Here is an 18,291-nt window from a genome sequence, read left to right on the forward strand (position 1 = left end):
ATCTAATGTACCCTGAGATCCATCTAATGTACCACAGAATACATCAATTGGATGGATCCAATCTAATCTAATAAAAAACCAGTCAATGCATCTAATGGTTGGAACCGATCCAATTCAATACATCAATTGGATCGGATCGGATCAGATGAATTAATTCGATTGGATTTGATCGGATAACAAAATTCAATATCTAATAAATAATTGGATTAGATCGGTTGAATCCAAATTCATTGAATATGATCCAATTAATACTCCTACCTTCCACAGTGACCAAGCAATAGCTGCTATTTCTTCCAAGATTGATGAGCTTCGAGCCACTGCTAGAGACGAGAACCAGTCCCCAAATACTGCATTATGTAGTTGGCTGCTGTCCACACCAGAAAGAGACCAGTAAGAAATATGATTATAAAAAAAAATTGATCAAAAACTTTTTTTAAATGCTAAATAGACATAGAATCTATTCTTTTTTTTTTTTTTGGAAGGAGACATAGAATCTATTCAAATACCCATTTAAAAGGTGTACTACATAAATTTTCAAAATTGTATATGATTTATTGGGTTGAGGTGGAGAGTGAAAATAAATATATATAATAGTTAGAGAGAAATAGGCAAGTGTGATTTTTCTTACTTCACGTGAGCAGTGTCGTATAGTGCTTTGTTGGTTTCTTACATACAAATAATAATCAACAATTATCAATTCACATCAGCCGCCTCAGCCGATTACAATTGACTTGATGACGATTGAGACTTCAATATTTGTAGAATATAGAACTATAATAGAATTACTTATGTTGTATATTATATTACATAATTGTTACATCAAATAAAGAAAGCAAAATTGAAAGAGAAATTTGATTTTGTATGCTTATATTAGTCTTAAATTAATTTCCTAAATTAATATTTATTACTATTAAAAAAATAGGTATACAAATATTTTAGTACCAAAATGTCTCTTATACACACATAATCTATTCCACTCTTCTCTCTTCACTCTCTTTCTCTCAACCTCATCCCTTTTCTCTCCTCTTCTCTAACAATTCAAAGTAAATTTTTATTTTTAGTTGTAAATTAAACTCTCCAAGCTACTACAAAGTAGTAGAAGTTAGAGGCTTTAGTGTGAGACTCTATTTTTCAAGTACCAGACCATTTTCGGCAAAAATCTACGGGTAAGTGATTTGTTTTATTTTTTATTCTTATATTTAGTTTAGAATATTCTTTTCATGATTAATCTGTGGATTTTTGCTGTTTTTCTGTTATTTTGTGGTAAAATAGTTGCTGTCTGGTTTGTTTTGATTTTTTTGCATTTTTTTTGTCTAGTCCAATGGGGCCCGATACTAGCCCGATGCAATTTCAGTTTTTAAGGTCAGAGAAGATGGCCCAATTAGGCTCGATGGTGGGCCCGATGGGGCCCGATAGATTTATATGGGATAATACCAAATAGGATGGTCCGATAGGCCCGATAGTGGGCCCGATGGGGCCTGATACCTTTATATTGGATAATATTAAATAGGATGGCCCGATTAAGCTTGATGGTGTCCCGATGGGGCCCAATAGGATAATACCAAATTAGGGGTGTTCATTAGACCACATCCAATATTTTTAGGCCTATCCAAATTTGATCCAATTATATATTAGATGTTAGATTTTACCATCCGATCCAATCCAATTAATTTTAGTCATCCAATTGATCCAACATCCATTGGATGTTGGATTGGATCGGTTCTATCTATTGGATGTATTTCATATATATTTATTGGTTTAATTTGGATTTATTCAATATTTTAGACCTAGTATTTTTTTATATTGGATCAAATCCATCCAATATTTTAAGTCCAGTATGTATTAGATTGGATTAGATACATCCAATCCAAGAAAAAAAAAGTAAAATTTTAATGTTAATTCTTATATATACATATACATTTTACGTATAACAACATAACATTTAATTACTAATTCAAACTAAATGAAAATACTAATTAGTTCGATTGGATGTTAGATGTATTAGATTTTTGGACACCTCTTCCAATATCCAATCCAATCCAATTGAATATTCAAAAATAACATCCAATTCGATCCGATCACAATTGGATATCCAATGTTTGGCGGTCGGTTGTAATTGGATCGGTCGGTTTTCATTGGATTGGATGATTTATGCACACCCCTATACCAAATAGAATGGCCCGATTGGGCCCGATAGGGAGCCCGATGGCAGCCCGATAGGGTCCGATGGGGGACCCAATGCCTACCTGATTGTCCTCTTTTATCTTAACAGGGACTGATGAGTCCGATGTTACGCCCGATTGGGTACGATTGGGCCCGATGGTTTATGGATTTATCACTTTTAAGACTTTTCTGTTAGATTTTTTTTTTTCTGAATTTGTAATTGTATTTTTTTTTTAAAATGTATGTACGACTTCAACTGTTAATGCGTTTGTTATGTATAATGGTATTTGAGCTTTAGGGTCGAGATTGGATTTATAATCGGGCAAAAAATTTGACGTTTGAGATTGATACGAATGTAAGCTACTCAGGTTTGGTTGATCTTTTGTACAAAGAAATCGATGTTGAAAAAGTGCAGTATGACTTGAAATTGGAAGTAAATTACAAGTACATGAAAGACTCAATGTATCGCCCTAAAGTTATTAGAAATGACATGCATGCAAGGTTCTTTTTGTCTACACTTGCGAAGAACCCAGATGAATTTACTTCATTGTTTGTGACTTTGTTAAAGAAGAATATTTGTATCAATCCTAGTCCCACACCAAGTACTATTAAGGATAAGTTCGCAATTGACGGCTCGGACCCCGTCACACCCCACATCAAACCCACATCGCACCCCATCGGACCCTACATCAGACCCCACATAGGACTCCCCATCGAAACTACATCTCCTACCTCGCAACCTTACAGATTCATTAAACCCATCAAACCACCTTGCCCCAAAATTACAGATCCGTGCACCGTGGGTTGTGGGTTGGGTCTCACTTTGGTTGTACGTGCGTCGAGGGCTGTCGATAGGGTCGATTGGGGTCCGTCGTGGGTCGATTGGGGTGCGCCGTGGGTATGCCGTGTGTAACACCCTAGCTATTTTAGGCATGTTAGCATGATTTGTGGTTGCTAATCAACGAGGTTATAAAAAATTGTGATTAATAAAAATTTTGCTTATTTAATTAAAAATATAAAAATAACATGCATATAAAATTCTGGGATCCTGTTTACAAAAGAATTTACAAAAGTTTCACTGTATATACACAAAATTCTGTCGCCTAGCGACTATACAAAATAAGCCCTGATGCCCCAAAGATCGTACGCTCCAAGCCTAACCGCCCCGACATGTACAATCTCCATCTTCTCGCTCTCACGGCTGCTCAGCCTTAGCCTTGCCCTTACCTACACATGGAAATAGCAACTGTGAGTTAACAGACTCAGTAAGAAAAGCATAACATAAAACATAACAATATTCTGGGTTATAATCAGGCGCCTACACACCCAACCATAACCCTATCCCTGTGTCCCACACGGTACTGAGTCTCGAACGTTCATATGACAATACTATCGACCATAATATCAGCCTATACTCAATATGCCAGTCATACTCCAGCCATATTGATGTGATAGCATTGATCAGTATTTAAGCCAAACATACATTTATCAATATCCAGTACAACTCTATGTATACTGATACTCCTGTCTATTTACTCTAATAGGCATACACAACATGTATGCTAAACATGAAAATACGTATGCATAACATTATACTAATCTTACCTTATTTTTGAATTCAGGTGTGCCGGACAACCTGATTGGAAAAACTGCTCGGCGAATTATAGGCCCCTAAATCACATCGTTCATAACATGGATAAGTGACACACTAAATCACAACCAGGGACTTAGGTTTTAAACCAAAAATCTACCCACTGAAAGTTAACATGGAAATTATACCCTAAACTAACAGGGAATTAACCAACTAAAGCTCTGAAACTAAAACGAATCGACAACACGAAAAATTTGGGGAACCCAGCAGCTGATTCGATTAACCAGTTTACACCAGAAAACCCCAAAAAATTCGAAACCTAACCAAATCAACTCCAAATCTTACCAAACCTTCCAGATATTTTTAACGACCTTAAAAGTTCAGAAGGCATGATTTGGTACATGTCAAAGTTTAGGAGGCAAAAATCTTAATTAACTTATTTTTATTCTTCCTCTACAATCCTCGAACTTGTGATCTGAGGCAAAGATTTAAGGTACTCTACCAGCAAGACCACAAGGAGGTAATCAACTAAATAAAAAGTTTTTTTTTTATTTATTTGATGTGTTTGTTTTTGTAAATTAACATAGATAAAACAAAAAATTATTTAAATTAACTAAATTTAATAGATATTATTATAAATATTTATGATGTATAAATTTAATTTCATTATAAATATCAATTAAAAAAATCTAAGTGATTTCATAATAAATATTTTAAAATTTTAAATTTAAATTTTTATTTTATCATTTTAAATTTTAAAAATAATTTATTCATTAATAATAACTAATATAAATAAAAAATATAATTAATAAGTAATAAAAAAAATAAAATATCTAAAATAAATCAAGAAAATAAATATTTAAAACCACCACACAAATGGCGGTAATATTACCTAGTTTATCTAATATGCTTAGCATACAATATTTAATTAATGGGTAAATTGCGGCAAAACCCTTAATAGTTTCACTTTGCTTCCACTTAACTTCTAAAACTCAAACTTTGGCGGTAAAACCTCCAATACTCGTGTTCTGTTAGCAATTTAATATTTCCGTCTATTTTAGGTGTTAAGTGCCATATTGGACTGTCCACGTGTGCATCTACATGAACACAATGTACACATGACAAAATTTTATTGGTCCACGTAAAAAATTATTTTAAAAAAAAATAAAAATTAAAAAAAAAATAATTTGAAATTAAAAAAAATTATAAATAAAGAAATAATTTTTTTCCTTTCTTTTTTTCTTTTCAGTTTTTTTTTTTCATTCACAGCTAGCTCTCTCTCTCTCTCTCTCTCTCTCTCTCTCTCTCTCTCTCTCCCCCCCCCCCCTCCTAAATCTCTCTTTCTCTCCCCTAGAAACCACCATCACCTAACCAAAACCAACAACACCTCACCAAAACCACCACCACGATAAACCCAATCAAAGCTCACCTGAAACAGAAAACAAATGCAAATCACAAAACACAAAAATACAGTTTCTTAAACCAAAATAGGATGGTGAAAATCTGAAAATTTCCTCCCTCTCCACACCTTGATCTGGAAAAAAGAAACATTTTGCCGCAATATATGATAAGAGAAATGAGGAGACGAGAGGACTTAATTACGAGAGCACCGAGGGGGAGAGAACCCTCGAGGTGCTTGGGGGTTTTCGAAGAACCTTCGATGGTGGCTGCCCAATGTTTTTGAAAACTCTAGATCAGGTTTGAGAGAGAGAGAGAGAGAGAGAGAGAGAGAGAGGAGATCATGAGAGCTTGGGGGTGGTCGGAGAACTGCCGAGGTGCTGTGGTGGCTGCCCAAGGGTTTTGAAAACCCTAAATCGGATCTAAAAGAGAGAGAGAGAGAGAGAGAGAGAGAGAGAGAGGAGATGAACAGACCAGAAAGAAAAAGAAAAAGAAAGAAAGGAAAAAAAAAAAGAAAAATTATTTTTTTATTTAATTTATTTTAATTGCAAATTAATTTTTTTTTTAATTTTTAATTTTTTTAAATAATTTTTTACGTGGACAAATAAAATTACCATGTGTACACTGTGTCCACGTAGATGCACACATAAACAGTTCTTAATATAGACGAAAATATTAAATTGCTAACAGAACACGAGTATTGGGGGTTCTGCTGCCAAAATTTGAGTTTTGGGATTAAGTGCAACCAAAGTAAAAATATTAAGGATTTTGCCGCAATTTACACTTAATTAATTCACGTTTTCATATTTTATAATTCACTACAACAAATTAGGTTAATACCGGCGGTATTATTCCCGGCGGAATAGAACCGCCGGTAATAGTCTAGGTATTACCGGCGGATTTAGTAATCCGCCGGTAATAGTTATTAAATAAAATTCATTTACCGAAAATATATATTAATTAATTATAAATATATTATTACCGGCGGATAACATTTATTACCGGCGGAATCCCGCCTCGAAAAATGAGGGCGGGAATTTTGCCGCCCATTTAATTGAAATTAGTATTGCCGGCGGATTAATACCGGCGGGTCCCGCCGGTATTAATTGGGGATTCTGACCGTTTAGTTTTATACCGGCGGAACCCAATTAATACCGGCGGGTCCCGCCGGTATTAAAAGTCTATATAAACCCCTCCCCATTTCAGAAACCCATTTTCCCCATTTTTCATTTCCACCTCCCCCATTCACCTCTTCCCCTTCCTTCAAACACAGCCGCCCCATATTTTCCACCTTCTCCGTTCAACTTTTTTCCGGCACCGCCCGTGCGTCAGCCGTCCACCACCACCACTGCAGTGGCCGAATATCAGTGCACGGTAATGTATTTGTTGTTGTTCTTTATCATTTTTATATATTGTTTTTTTAATTTTTAATATGTAATTTTTTTTTTCATCTTCAAAGTTTTGAGATTAATAATCGGTGGGAGTATATTTCTGAGTAAAACGCCGGGATTGATCGGAGTTCTAAATATTTGGAGGTTAGTTTTTATTATATTTTTGTATATATCTCATAATTTTTTTTTTCTGTAAAAATATGATATATGTGTTATATTTGAAAATTTTATATATACTCTTATATATTATATATTTGTAGAGATTTAGGATTTATAATTTACTGTCATTTTAATTTTTGTTTTGTATATATTGTATAATGTGTTTTATATATTTTGTATTTATACTGTGTATTGTATATTGTATAATGTGTATTGTATAATGTGTATATTGTTAGTTTATACACTGTGTGTACAATATATGCAGGGTATATAATGTGTATACAATATATACAGTACCGTATATACACTGTATATACTGTATATACACAGTATATATACTGTATATACAATGTATATATACTGTATATACATTGTATATACTGTATATTTAATATAATGTTATATAATGTTATATATATATTATGTAATATTAAATGTAATTTATAGAGTTTAGTGTTTAATTTTTTCAAAAAATTATATATCATTAATATTTTAGAACAATAAACAACTTGTAAATATATATAAAATTGATATACAATTAATTATTTTTAAAAAAATGTATTAAAAAAGTTAGGATAAATTTAAATTATTAGAAAAGATACTTATAAGTAAAATATTTATTAACATTTATGATTTAAATATAAATAAATATAATTTATTTTTATGAATATAAAACATAAAAAAAAAATAAAGTTTGTTACATAAATTATTAAATAAATAAGATTTGATAGTTTTTTTTAATTAAGTTAAAATTTGTTTTTATGAAATAAATTTTTAATAATTAAATAATTAAATTTTAACATTTAAATATGTGAAAAATAAATATTAAAAATAATAATGTATTTTTTTAAAATAAAAAATTTAATAAATAAAAATTTTAGTGTAATATTTTCTTTAAAAATAAATACAAAAGGGAAAAAAATATTTTGATGTAAAGAACAAAAAATATATTTTACGATTTTTACAATAATTTTATTTTAAAAAAATAGTGTCGTAAAATATTTTTAAATAATATTCCTTTAAAAGTTAACAATATAAAATGTAATTAATAATGAATTTTAATATTATAATAATATATAAATAATTATGGAAGTTATAATAAAATAATAATGTAATTTTTCTTAATAAAAAGTCATAAGATATCATATAATAGCATAAAATATCATAAAACTTTTTTACATAGATTATTAAATAAGATTTGGTAGTTTTTTTTAATAATAATATATTTTTTTATAATTAAAAAAATTTTAATAAATGAAAATTTTAGTGTAATATTTACTTTTAAAATAAATATAAAAGGAAAAAATTATATTTTTTACGATTTTAATTATAATTATTTACAACAACAACAACAACAACAACAACAACAACAACAACCACGATCGCCTCAGCAGCCCCAGTTTTTTCAACAACAACAACAACATTCTCCCAACATGTCTGCTGGCTCTTCACAATCGCCTCAGTTGCATTACATGTTCGGGCTTCCCTCACAGTCTCCTCCTATATTTTTTTCGGAAGCCGCTGGAGGATCTCAGACACAACCTATGGTTGGTAATATTGGAGGCTCATCCCAACAACCATACCCTGTGTACGGTCAATTTGGGTCATTGTTGCAGCAACAACCAGTGTATGGTCAAATGGGAGGATCTCCACAACAGCCTATGTATGGAGGCTTTTTCAGTGCTCAGAGTCAGCAACAACAGCAACAACCAATTTTGGTTCGCCCGCACCCTCGACAATATGTGGAGATCTTACCTACGCCGCAGACTGGACAACCTTATTACCCTGCCCCGCCGGCTCAATCCCGTGAAAATATTGATGGTTCAAGACTTGGCGCAAATGCAGATGAATTTTTAGAGTTTACTGATTTGAACAATGATAGTTAGTTTATTTTTAATTATGTGTTATGTTTTAAAGTTTATTTAAAGACAATTTCTAATTTTATTTAAGCTAATATATTTTTTATTGTAATGGACAAATTAATTTTAATACTTAATTTCTTAATTAATGTTTAATGCTTAATTTCTTAATATTGATATTTTATTTTTAATTAATATATTTATTTATAAAATAATTATTATAATTAATTTAATTATATTAAATAATCAGAATAATATTTTTTTTTTAATATTTAAAATTATTATTACCGGCGGATGGGTCCGCCGGTATTTATGATTATAATATTTTTTTTTTTATTATTTAAAAATATTAATACCGGCGGACCCCACCGCTATTAATCCGCCGGTATTAATATTATTACCGGCGGAATCCCCCTTTCGTCGGTAATAACCATTTTTAGCGACCAATTAATACCGGCGGATAATTACCGGCGGATTCCGCCGGTATTAATAATTACCGGCGGCCTAGATACTTATTACCGGCGGATGCTTCCGCCGGTAATAATTAAATTTGTTGTAGTGATTTTTACGTCAATTAATTAATTTCTTTGTTATTTGTAATTTTATAATTTTTACGTTTTCATAAAACTAAGCATATATTTTTATAAAACTAAGCATATGTGCATTGTACTTGTGCAATATTTCAAATTTCAATAGCTAAAAAAAAAAAAAATTCTCAAAATTAAAATCTTAAACATATTTTATTTTATTTTTTTAAAAAATACATTATCTAATTAAAAAAAATTAAATATACACATTTAACATCACCTAATTAAAAAGAAATTAATTATATATAAGTGCATTACATGTAACATCAACTTAGTATATATATATATATATGTGTCGATCGTAGCAATTTAATATTATTTAAAGAGAATTTCTAAAAGACATTAATGGTGCACCGCTATTGGTGTAATTAAGTATTTCTCATATAACTTTTAAAGAATATCATTAACCAATTATATAACGCCACAGTGTTGAGCTACTGTTGTCCAATAGCAATGCTATTATATTTTTTATTTTTTTGAAAATTGCAATGCTCTTATTCAAATCACTATATTTTTGTTTGGAAATAGTTTTTAATTAATGAATCTGCTATATATGCTATAACTAATAGATAATAATAAATATTTATTTGCAAAGTGCAAGTAATCTCTTTGAACACTCTCTTGGTTATCATTTCTCCATGTAGCAATCAAGTCTACGTTTTCATACGTACATTTATAAAATTCTGATAGCTAGTCGGATCTGATCCGACCCATGTGGTCTGTGCAACACATTTTTTGTGGCATACGTATATTATCTTCTATAAATATATATATATATATATGTATAGGAAAGGCACCAAAGAGAGAAAGAGTAGGACGTCTCAGCTAGCCTCAACCAATTACCAATCAACTCCCTAATGGATTCTTCGGCAAACGACGTCGATAATCGACGACCGCTGCTTCAACAGCCCCTCCTTAATCATGAATACCACTCCTCTTCGCCGCAAATTATTCTGTCGTCCTTTGGAAAAGGCCACCACGAATCGAGCGGCCAACTCGAAACAATACTCTCCAACACCAACGTACCATTCGCTCAGCGTTTTTGGCCTGCTTTAAAGATCGAGCTCCGTCTACTCTTCTTCCTCGCCGCCCCAGCCGTGATCGTCTACATGATCAACTATCTTATGTCCATGTCCACTCAAATCATCTCCGGCCACCTCGGAAACCTCGAACTCGCCGCCTCCTCTCTTGGCAACAACGGCGTTCAAATCTTCGCCTACGGCCTTATGGTAATTTCTTCGTGAATAGATTTTCATTTTTCTATTCTTTTAAAAAAAAATTAATATTTATTGTTATGATTGGAGTAGTTGGGAATGGGAAGCGCAGTTGAGACATTATGTGGACAAGCCTTCGGAGCACAAAAGTACGGAATGCTGGGAGTGTATCTACAGAGATCAACCATACTCCTCACCCTCACTGGAATACTTCTCACGTTCGTATATATTTTCTCGAAGCCTTTCCTGGTTTTCCTCGGGGAGTCGGAGAGAATCGCATCGGCGGCTGCTCTGTTCATCTACGGCCTTATTCCTCAAATATTCGCTTACGCTGTAAACTTCCCGATTCAGAAATTTCTGCAGGCGCAGAGCATCGTGGCGCCGAGTGCGTACATCTCGGCAGCCACGCTGGTGGTCCACGTAGTACTCAGTTGGGTGGCTGTGTACAAGATTGGGATGGGCTTATTGGGCGCTTCTTTGGTTCTGAGCTTCTCTTGGTGGATTATTGTGGTGGCCCAGTTCATTTATATTGTGAAGAGCGAGCGGTGTAAGGAGACTTGGGCCGGGTTTAGTTGGGAAGCGTTTTCCGGGTTGCCGAAATTTTTCAAGCTCTCGGCCGCTTCTGCCGTTATGCTTTGCCTGGAAACCTGGTATTTTCAGATTTTGGTTCTTCTTGCTGGCCTGCTTGAGAATCCAGAGTTGGCTCTCGATTCACTTTCCATTTGGTAATTTACTCTCTCTCAACTTTTTTTGATTATCTCATTCTTCTATAAGGATCCCCAAGTTATTGTTATTAATTTTAGTCGTCTCATTCATTATTACTACTCATAATTAATCTCCCTATATTTGATCTATTATTTAGGATTTATGAAATCGTTTTTGAACAACAAAGTATAAATATATATAGGACAGAAAAACTATTATCCCAAGGGAATATTTAAATCTTCAAAGCATAAAATTTAACCTTTGATACCAAAAACTACTCGAGGCTAAGGGTGAGTGTGATGGAGATGTTCTAATTCCAAATTATAAGTAATATATAAAATGCTTAAAAAAAAAAAAAAACCTTGGATACCAAATTCTGACAATTTCAAATTCTGCGTCAAAATGGTATAATTTAATTAGGGAATAAAAGCTCTGGGATTAAAAGAGCAAAGTAATAATAATAATAATAAAAAGCTCTTGTCTCACTATTTTTATTATTATTATTTTTATTTTAGATAAATTATACTTATATTCAGATTCCTTGTTTTTTTTCTTATTAAGTTCCCACTTTTTGCCCGGACTCTTAATAATTGAGAAAGCTCCACATGAGAAAATCAACCTACTGAGAAAGTAAAGGACAAAATATTTGAATAATCAGGGAAGAAGAAAAAAAAAGACAAAATAATGATGTTTAATAAACAACGATTCTTTATTTATATTTCTAACTATAGAAATGATATACAGGTAATATTGTTTTAATTAATTTTTTATTTTTACATTTAAAAAAGTAAAAATATCTTCTAAAATATGCTTTATATTTTATATTTTTTTAATTGTGAATTAAAATTTTAAAAATTAAAAAAAAAATCATTTTTAAGTAATTTTTTTTTCTTAATTAATATTTTGGACTTCGATCAGACCCGAACTTATACCCAAAGGTCCCAAACCCAATCCTAACCCTGGGGTTGTGCTGAACCCGACCCCAACCCGGATCCAGATCTAAACTTGGACCTAGAGACCCGATTTAAATAAAATAAAAAATAAATAAAAATAAAAATAAACTTTTCAAAATACACATTTTTATTTTCTATTTTTAAATTAAAAACAAAAGTGATTGTGCATATTTTTATTTTTAAAAAACAAAAATTCTACTCTTATTTTTGTGATTAAAAAATTAAAAATTAAATATATTAAAATTTTAAAAAATAAAAATATTACAAATGATACTTATAGCTAAATTAAAGTAAACTAGGGAAGTTATTTATTAGGAAAATGATGAAACAATTTCAAATTACACACACTTTTTATATATGATGATGTGTATTTAATTGTAATCATACAACTTTAAATGATGTAATCTTACTTAAAAATATATGGTTATCGAATACACATCATGTAATAAATGTACAATTTAAGTGTGTACATTATTCTCAAAATTAAATGAATTTATAGATCCACGTGTATATATAGCTTTATAAGTAACGGCAACAAAATGGGGCTATTTTCTGGGTCGTTATTTGGGTCTTTGCCCCGCCCCGCTACTTTTTCTATAAGTCGGGGCCGAACTACCTTGGTTCTTTTTTTTTTCTTTTGAGACGTGGCCTACACCCGCCCCATTTTAGATATTAAATAAAAAAGAAAAAAATTAGGTCTATCCTCTTCTACAACTTTTCCACTCAGTTCTTCTTCATAATAATATTATTAATAACAATAATGTTTATATAGTTATATACATAAACAATTTCTTTGTCGATAATGGAGTACTTTTGACTAGAAAATGATATCTTTTTTCTTTTCAAAATACATATACTTGGATTGTAGTTTCATGAAAATGATTACAATTGGACTATTTTTTATAAAAAATATTAGCTTAAAAAAAATCAGATCGGGTTGGGTCAGACCCAACTTAGTGTAATTGGGATGGACCCGGCCTCTCCGGTTCATAAAACTTAATGAGTCTAATTGAACGGAGAGAGTGAGTCGGGGCGACTCGCTCCATTTACATTCTTGAGCTCTAATTAGTAATTATTATTTTTTTAAGAAAATATTATTATAAAACACTAATAATATTGCATTATTTAAAAGTGGCATCTTGTATATAACTTGTGTAATTTATGTATTTTTATTTTAAAATAAAATATGTGGAATATAATTTAGTGAAATATGAATGGAGAAATTTGAAAAAATATGCAAAAAATACTTTAATATTTTATGCCTAAACTAATATTTTTCAACATTGAAAACATATGACCACTTTTTTAAAACTCTAAAAATACCCCTCTCAAAAACTCAAACCCTTTCTCTCTCCTTCCCTCAAACTCTCTCTGACTCTTTCCCTTCACTCGAACCCACATCGCACAACCCTCCACACAAACCCACTCCAACTGACCACTCCGACCGAGATCCACACCCACCATTCCGACCCTCATCACCGCGTCACGGAGGAGACCCGAACGGTGCCCAACAATGTCCAAAGTTCAGATCTGCGATTTGGAGAAATCGCAGTTTGGGGAAGACGATGGCCCGATGGGGTCCGATGCATGTGCAAAAAAATTCTGTTTTTGGGTCCGATGCATGTGCTGGAAAAACTTTTGGGTCCGACGGGTCTGAGGGGACCCCAATTGGGGTCCGATGCATGTGTTGGGTAAAAAAATTTTTGGGTCCGACGGGTCCGATGAAAGAGAGAAGAAGAGAGGGGATAGGGGATAATGTAAATGGGGGTATTTTAAGGATATCGTAAAATATGTCATATCCCACAAATATTTTATGTTATGTGTTTTTAAGAGAAAAATATTAGATATTTGTAAGTATAAAAACTTAAATTTCCCATACGAAGGGGGTTGATCACTAGATATTTTTCTTATTTCTTTGTCTATAGCTATACGAGGTATTAATATAAGGTGTCCAAGTGTCGATGTCATATCATCAATATATAAATTTAATAATTCTTTATAAAAGAATATATAAATACAACTTTTCTAAAGTTTTGCATTTATAAAAAAATATAATTATAAAATTAAAAAAATATACTTATTTTAATAAAAAAGTAAAAAATAATTGAAGCACAACAAAATATCAACGCTAAAATAATTATAAATTAACTATAATAATAAATTATAAAAAAAATCAAAAAAATAATTAAATGATAATTATAATCTAATTATAAATAAATTATGAAAAACAGCATTATTTTTAGTAAAGAAGTATTTTTATAAATAAAAAAGTTCAAAGTGTTAAAATAAAAATTTATCCCCATTGAAGTAGTTTTGTAATTTTTTTTTTTTAAATTTTGGTCATGTAATTTTTCTAAAAAAAATATCAAATAAAAAACTTGTTTGATATGTATAATAAGGATCATATTTTATTAAATAACAAGTAACAATACGTTTTGTTAATATTTTGTATTGTATTAATTATTATGAAGATAAATTTAATACAATGTAAATTGTATTATTTAATACATAACAAATAATATGTATTAGCTTGTATTAAAATATTTAGAAAAGATTCTAACTCCGACCTGAAAAATAAACTTGGAACTTGATCCCCGAACTCCAACACAACTCGAAGGTCAAAATCTAGAAATGAGACTGAGATTGGGGTTGGGGTTGAGTTTATTTTAAAAATAATATAATTTTACATAACTTGCTAATACAATTGAATATCAAAAATAATATTGTATTAAATAATATTAATATAATATAATATAACATGTTGACCAAATAAAATCCAAAGTGTAATAAATTTTACGTGATCAATTTAGAAACGGACAAAAAATTAAATATTATGACGCAATCTAATTTGTGATTTTTAAAATATATAAATGAGGTGTACCTAAATAATTAATAAACTTTTTATAAATATTTCTTTCTTAGCTTCGTTTACCATTATTTGATCGGTGATATTAATAGTGGTCATATGTTTTACACTTCTCCTTTCAAGTTCGAATTCCCCTTCCCAAAAAAAAAAAAAAATAGTGATATTAATAAAGAATATTGAGATGGTAAATATTGCATGCAGCACAACTATTTCCGGATGGGTATTCATGATCTCAGTCGGGTTCAATGCAGCAGCAAGGTATATCTTTTACTTTTGCTATACTAACATCATATTATATTTATATGTACAATTAATTTTTGAATTAAGTAAATAATGGTAAATGGCACAATTAATTCATTTATTATATGCAGTGTGAGAGTGAGTAACGAGCTGGGAGGAGGGAATCCAAAATCAGCAGCGTTTTCAGTTATAGTGGTGACAGTGATCTCATTCGTGATCTCAGTGATTGCGGCAATAGTTGTGCTTGCCTTACGCGACGTCATTAGCTACGCCTTTACAGATGGTGAAACCGTTGCCGCTGCTGTATCTGATCTCTGCCCACTTCTTTCCCTCACTCTTCTCCTCAATGGGGTTCAACCCGTTTTATCAGGTACAAACAATTAATACACACATCAACATCAACCCCCAATTATAATTTATTTATTTATTTATAATATAAATAATTAATTAATGTGTGAGTGTTGTACTTGATCATTATATATATGGATCCCAATAGGGGTTGCTGTTGGGTGCGGATGGCAAACTTTAGTTGCATATATAAATGTAGGCAGTTACTACGTGGTTGGAATCCCTTTAGGCGTGCTTTTAGGATTTTACTTCAACCTGGGTGCTAAGGTACGTATTTATACTATTACTACTCATGCTCGATTATTTTTTAACATTCCACTTTTTATGCTTAACATTTTTATTTAATCAAAAAAATTCTCTTATTTTTAATTGTTGCTGACAGAAAAAAAAATATTATTAAACAGAAAAAAAATTAAGTTTAACTTAAATATTTTCCATATATACATTTTGATATAAATATTTTTTAATATTTTTTTAATTAAATAAATTAAACATAAAATCTTAAATTTATCATTTATTATCCATCATTAGTTAATACTTCTAAAATTGATATAAATATATATTTATGTATATATAGATGCAATTTTTTAATAGCCAAATGAGTAATATATTGATACCATTAAAAAAATATTTTATAGTATGTAAGAATATTTAATTCAAGAATAATTTTTAATTTATTATAAAATTATTAAATCTCATTTAAGTTGATTATAAATAAGAATAAATTTTAAATTATAATTAATTATAAATTTATTAAAAATAATTATATCTTATTAATAGTTTATTTCAAATTATCATATATATATATATACAAATATTATATTTAACTCAAAAATAATTTTATTACCATATTATATCAAATTGTATCTAACATGTGCCCACTTTTCTCCCTCACTCTTCATATGTGCCCACTTTTCTTTCTCACTCTTCTTTTAATAAGAATTATTTATTGTTATTATTGTTAAATTAATATGTTTTAATGTTTTGATTTTTTTTTTATTTAAATATAATTTATTTAGTCTATCTGATGTATATTTCTAGGGAATATGGCTAGGAATGATTGGAGGAACTGTTCTTCAAACATTGATACTTTTGTGGATAACGTTTCGGACGGACTGGACCAAAGAGGTAATAACTATATAGCGCTAGTATTTGTGGTTTGAAATTATTGTCATTATTCTCTCTTCTTTTTCTTTTTTTCTTTTTTTTTTTTTTTGGAGAACAATTATTGTCATTATTCATATAAATATAAATTGACTAATTATTAAAAGAAATGAAATAAAATGAGATAATTAATTAATCTGAAATATTATTGATTTTGGTCATCAGGTAGAAGAATCGCTCAAGAGGTTGAACAAATGGGATGACCAGACCAATAAGAAACAGATTTTGAACACATGACTGAATGATGATTATCACCATATAATTAATTAACTATTTAGCATTTTAGAAGAAAAAAAACTCAATTGTTAAGCCATATTATTAATTTTTTTTTTTTTTGAAAAGGTACTTAAGCCATAATAATTTACAAATTATATTTGTATTACTTTTCCCATTTATTCGATTGAGTTCTTTCTCTTTTGCTTTGGATATGTGTTGTTCGTTTTCCTTTTGGTAATATATATCTCATATATGTTGACATTATAATTCACGGAATATAATATACAATTTTTACAATTTTTCTCTAACATAAGTGTGAGAGCCATAACCGGCTCTAATGGCATCAACACTTACCAAGCAATACCCAGCTATACCAACAACAAACCCAAAAAATTTACCTTTACCAAATGCTCATCAAAACCTTCCCTACTACAAAAGTCAGACTTCGCGACGGTCCTAAAAACGCATTAACCGTCGCTGAAAAAATTAAGTAACTGCTTAAAACCGTCAGGAAAAATTATTATTCCCGACGGTTTATAATAGTGATTACAAAAATAGGCGACGGTTTTAATTAGAATTCGTAAAATTTATGGGGCCCTTATAGGCGACGGTTTAAAACCGTCGCTTATAATATAGACGACAGTTTTAAACTGTCAGGTATAAGAGCCCAATAAAAAATTGTTACTTACTTCTTGCCACATTTCTCACGTGCCTACCTATTTCATTTCTATTTCTCACATGCCCACCTATTTCACACCCTAAAATGAAAATCTTAACTATTCAAAACTCCACCCACGCATCCGCACCATCGCCCTCCTCTCTCGCCGTCTTCCTCCCTCTCTCGATCTCTCTTTCATCTCGTCTCTCTCGTCCATCGATCTCCACCCACCCCTCCTCCTATCGGTCTCGCTCTCCTCTCCGTCGCATATGTCAGACCACCACCACCTCCCGTCGGTGTCCCTCTCATCTCCGTCTCATACGTCGGACCACCACCACCTCCCGTCTGTCTCCTTCTCTCTCTTTCTCTTTCTCTGAGCTCAGTATAAATACATTTATTTGTTTATATACTTTATTATTAATTATATATATTTATTTATTATTGTATAAATTTAATGTGTTTTAAAATTAATTGTTATTGTAATAAAATTAAATAGTTATTTTACTTTAATTTAGGTAAAATTATAAAACTAATGCAGGAAAAAAATAGAGGAAAATACAGATTTTTCTGCCATTAACGGCAGAAAAATGTGTATTTTTTTTTACATTCCCGATGGTTTAAAACCGTTGCCTATAGTATAGGACACGATTTAAAACCGTCGCCTACACCCTATTTTAGGCGACAATTTTAAACCGTCGGGAAGTCCACATTAGCGACGAATTTTAATTGTTGCCTATTTTTCCCGTTTTACGACGGTCGTATAGGCAACGGTTATAGAA

General features: G+C 31.0%; 2 protein-coding genes across 2 annotated transcripts; both read left to right on the top strand.

Annotated features, from left to right (window-relative positions):
* Window positions 1–5,122: 5,122 nt before the first annotated feature.
* Window positions 5,123–9,062, top strand: LOC133030319 (uncharacterized). Its single transcript, XM_061102959.1, has 2 exons — window positions 5,123–6,687; window positions 8,097–9,062. Exon 2 carries the CDS (start codon window positions 8,136–8,138, stop codon window positions 8,586–8,588), a length of 453 nt encoding a protein of 150 aa, XP_060958942.1. The 5' UTR covers window positions 5,123–6,687; window positions 8,097–8,135; the 3' UTR covers window positions 8,589–9,062.
* A 676-nt stretch (window positions 9,063–9,738) lies between these two features.
* On the top strand, window positions 9,739–17,064 carry LOC115701322 (protein DETOXIFICATION 40). Its single transcript, XM_030629080.2, has 7 exons — window positions 9,739–10,377; window positions 10,456–11,087; window positions 15,088–15,144; window positions 15,258–15,496; window positions 15,623–15,741; window positions 16,516–16,602; window positions 16,804–17,064. Exons 1-7 carry the CDS (start codon window positions 10,006–10,008, stop codon window positions 16,873–16,875), a joined length of 1,578 nt encoding a protein of 525 aa, XP_030484940.2. The 5' UTR covers window positions 9,739–10,005; the 3' UTR covers window positions 16,876–17,064.
* Window positions 17,065–18,291: the final 1,227 nt, after the last annotated feature.

This window comes from Cannabis sativa, chromosome 8 (assembly GCF_029168945.1).
Source record: "Cannabis sativa cultivar Pink pepper isolate KNU-18-1 chromosome 8, ASM2916894v1, whole genome shotgun sequence".
Lineage (NCBI taxonomy): Eukaryota > Viridiplantae > Streptophyta > Magnoliopsida > Rosales > Cannabaceae > Cannabis > Cannabis sativa.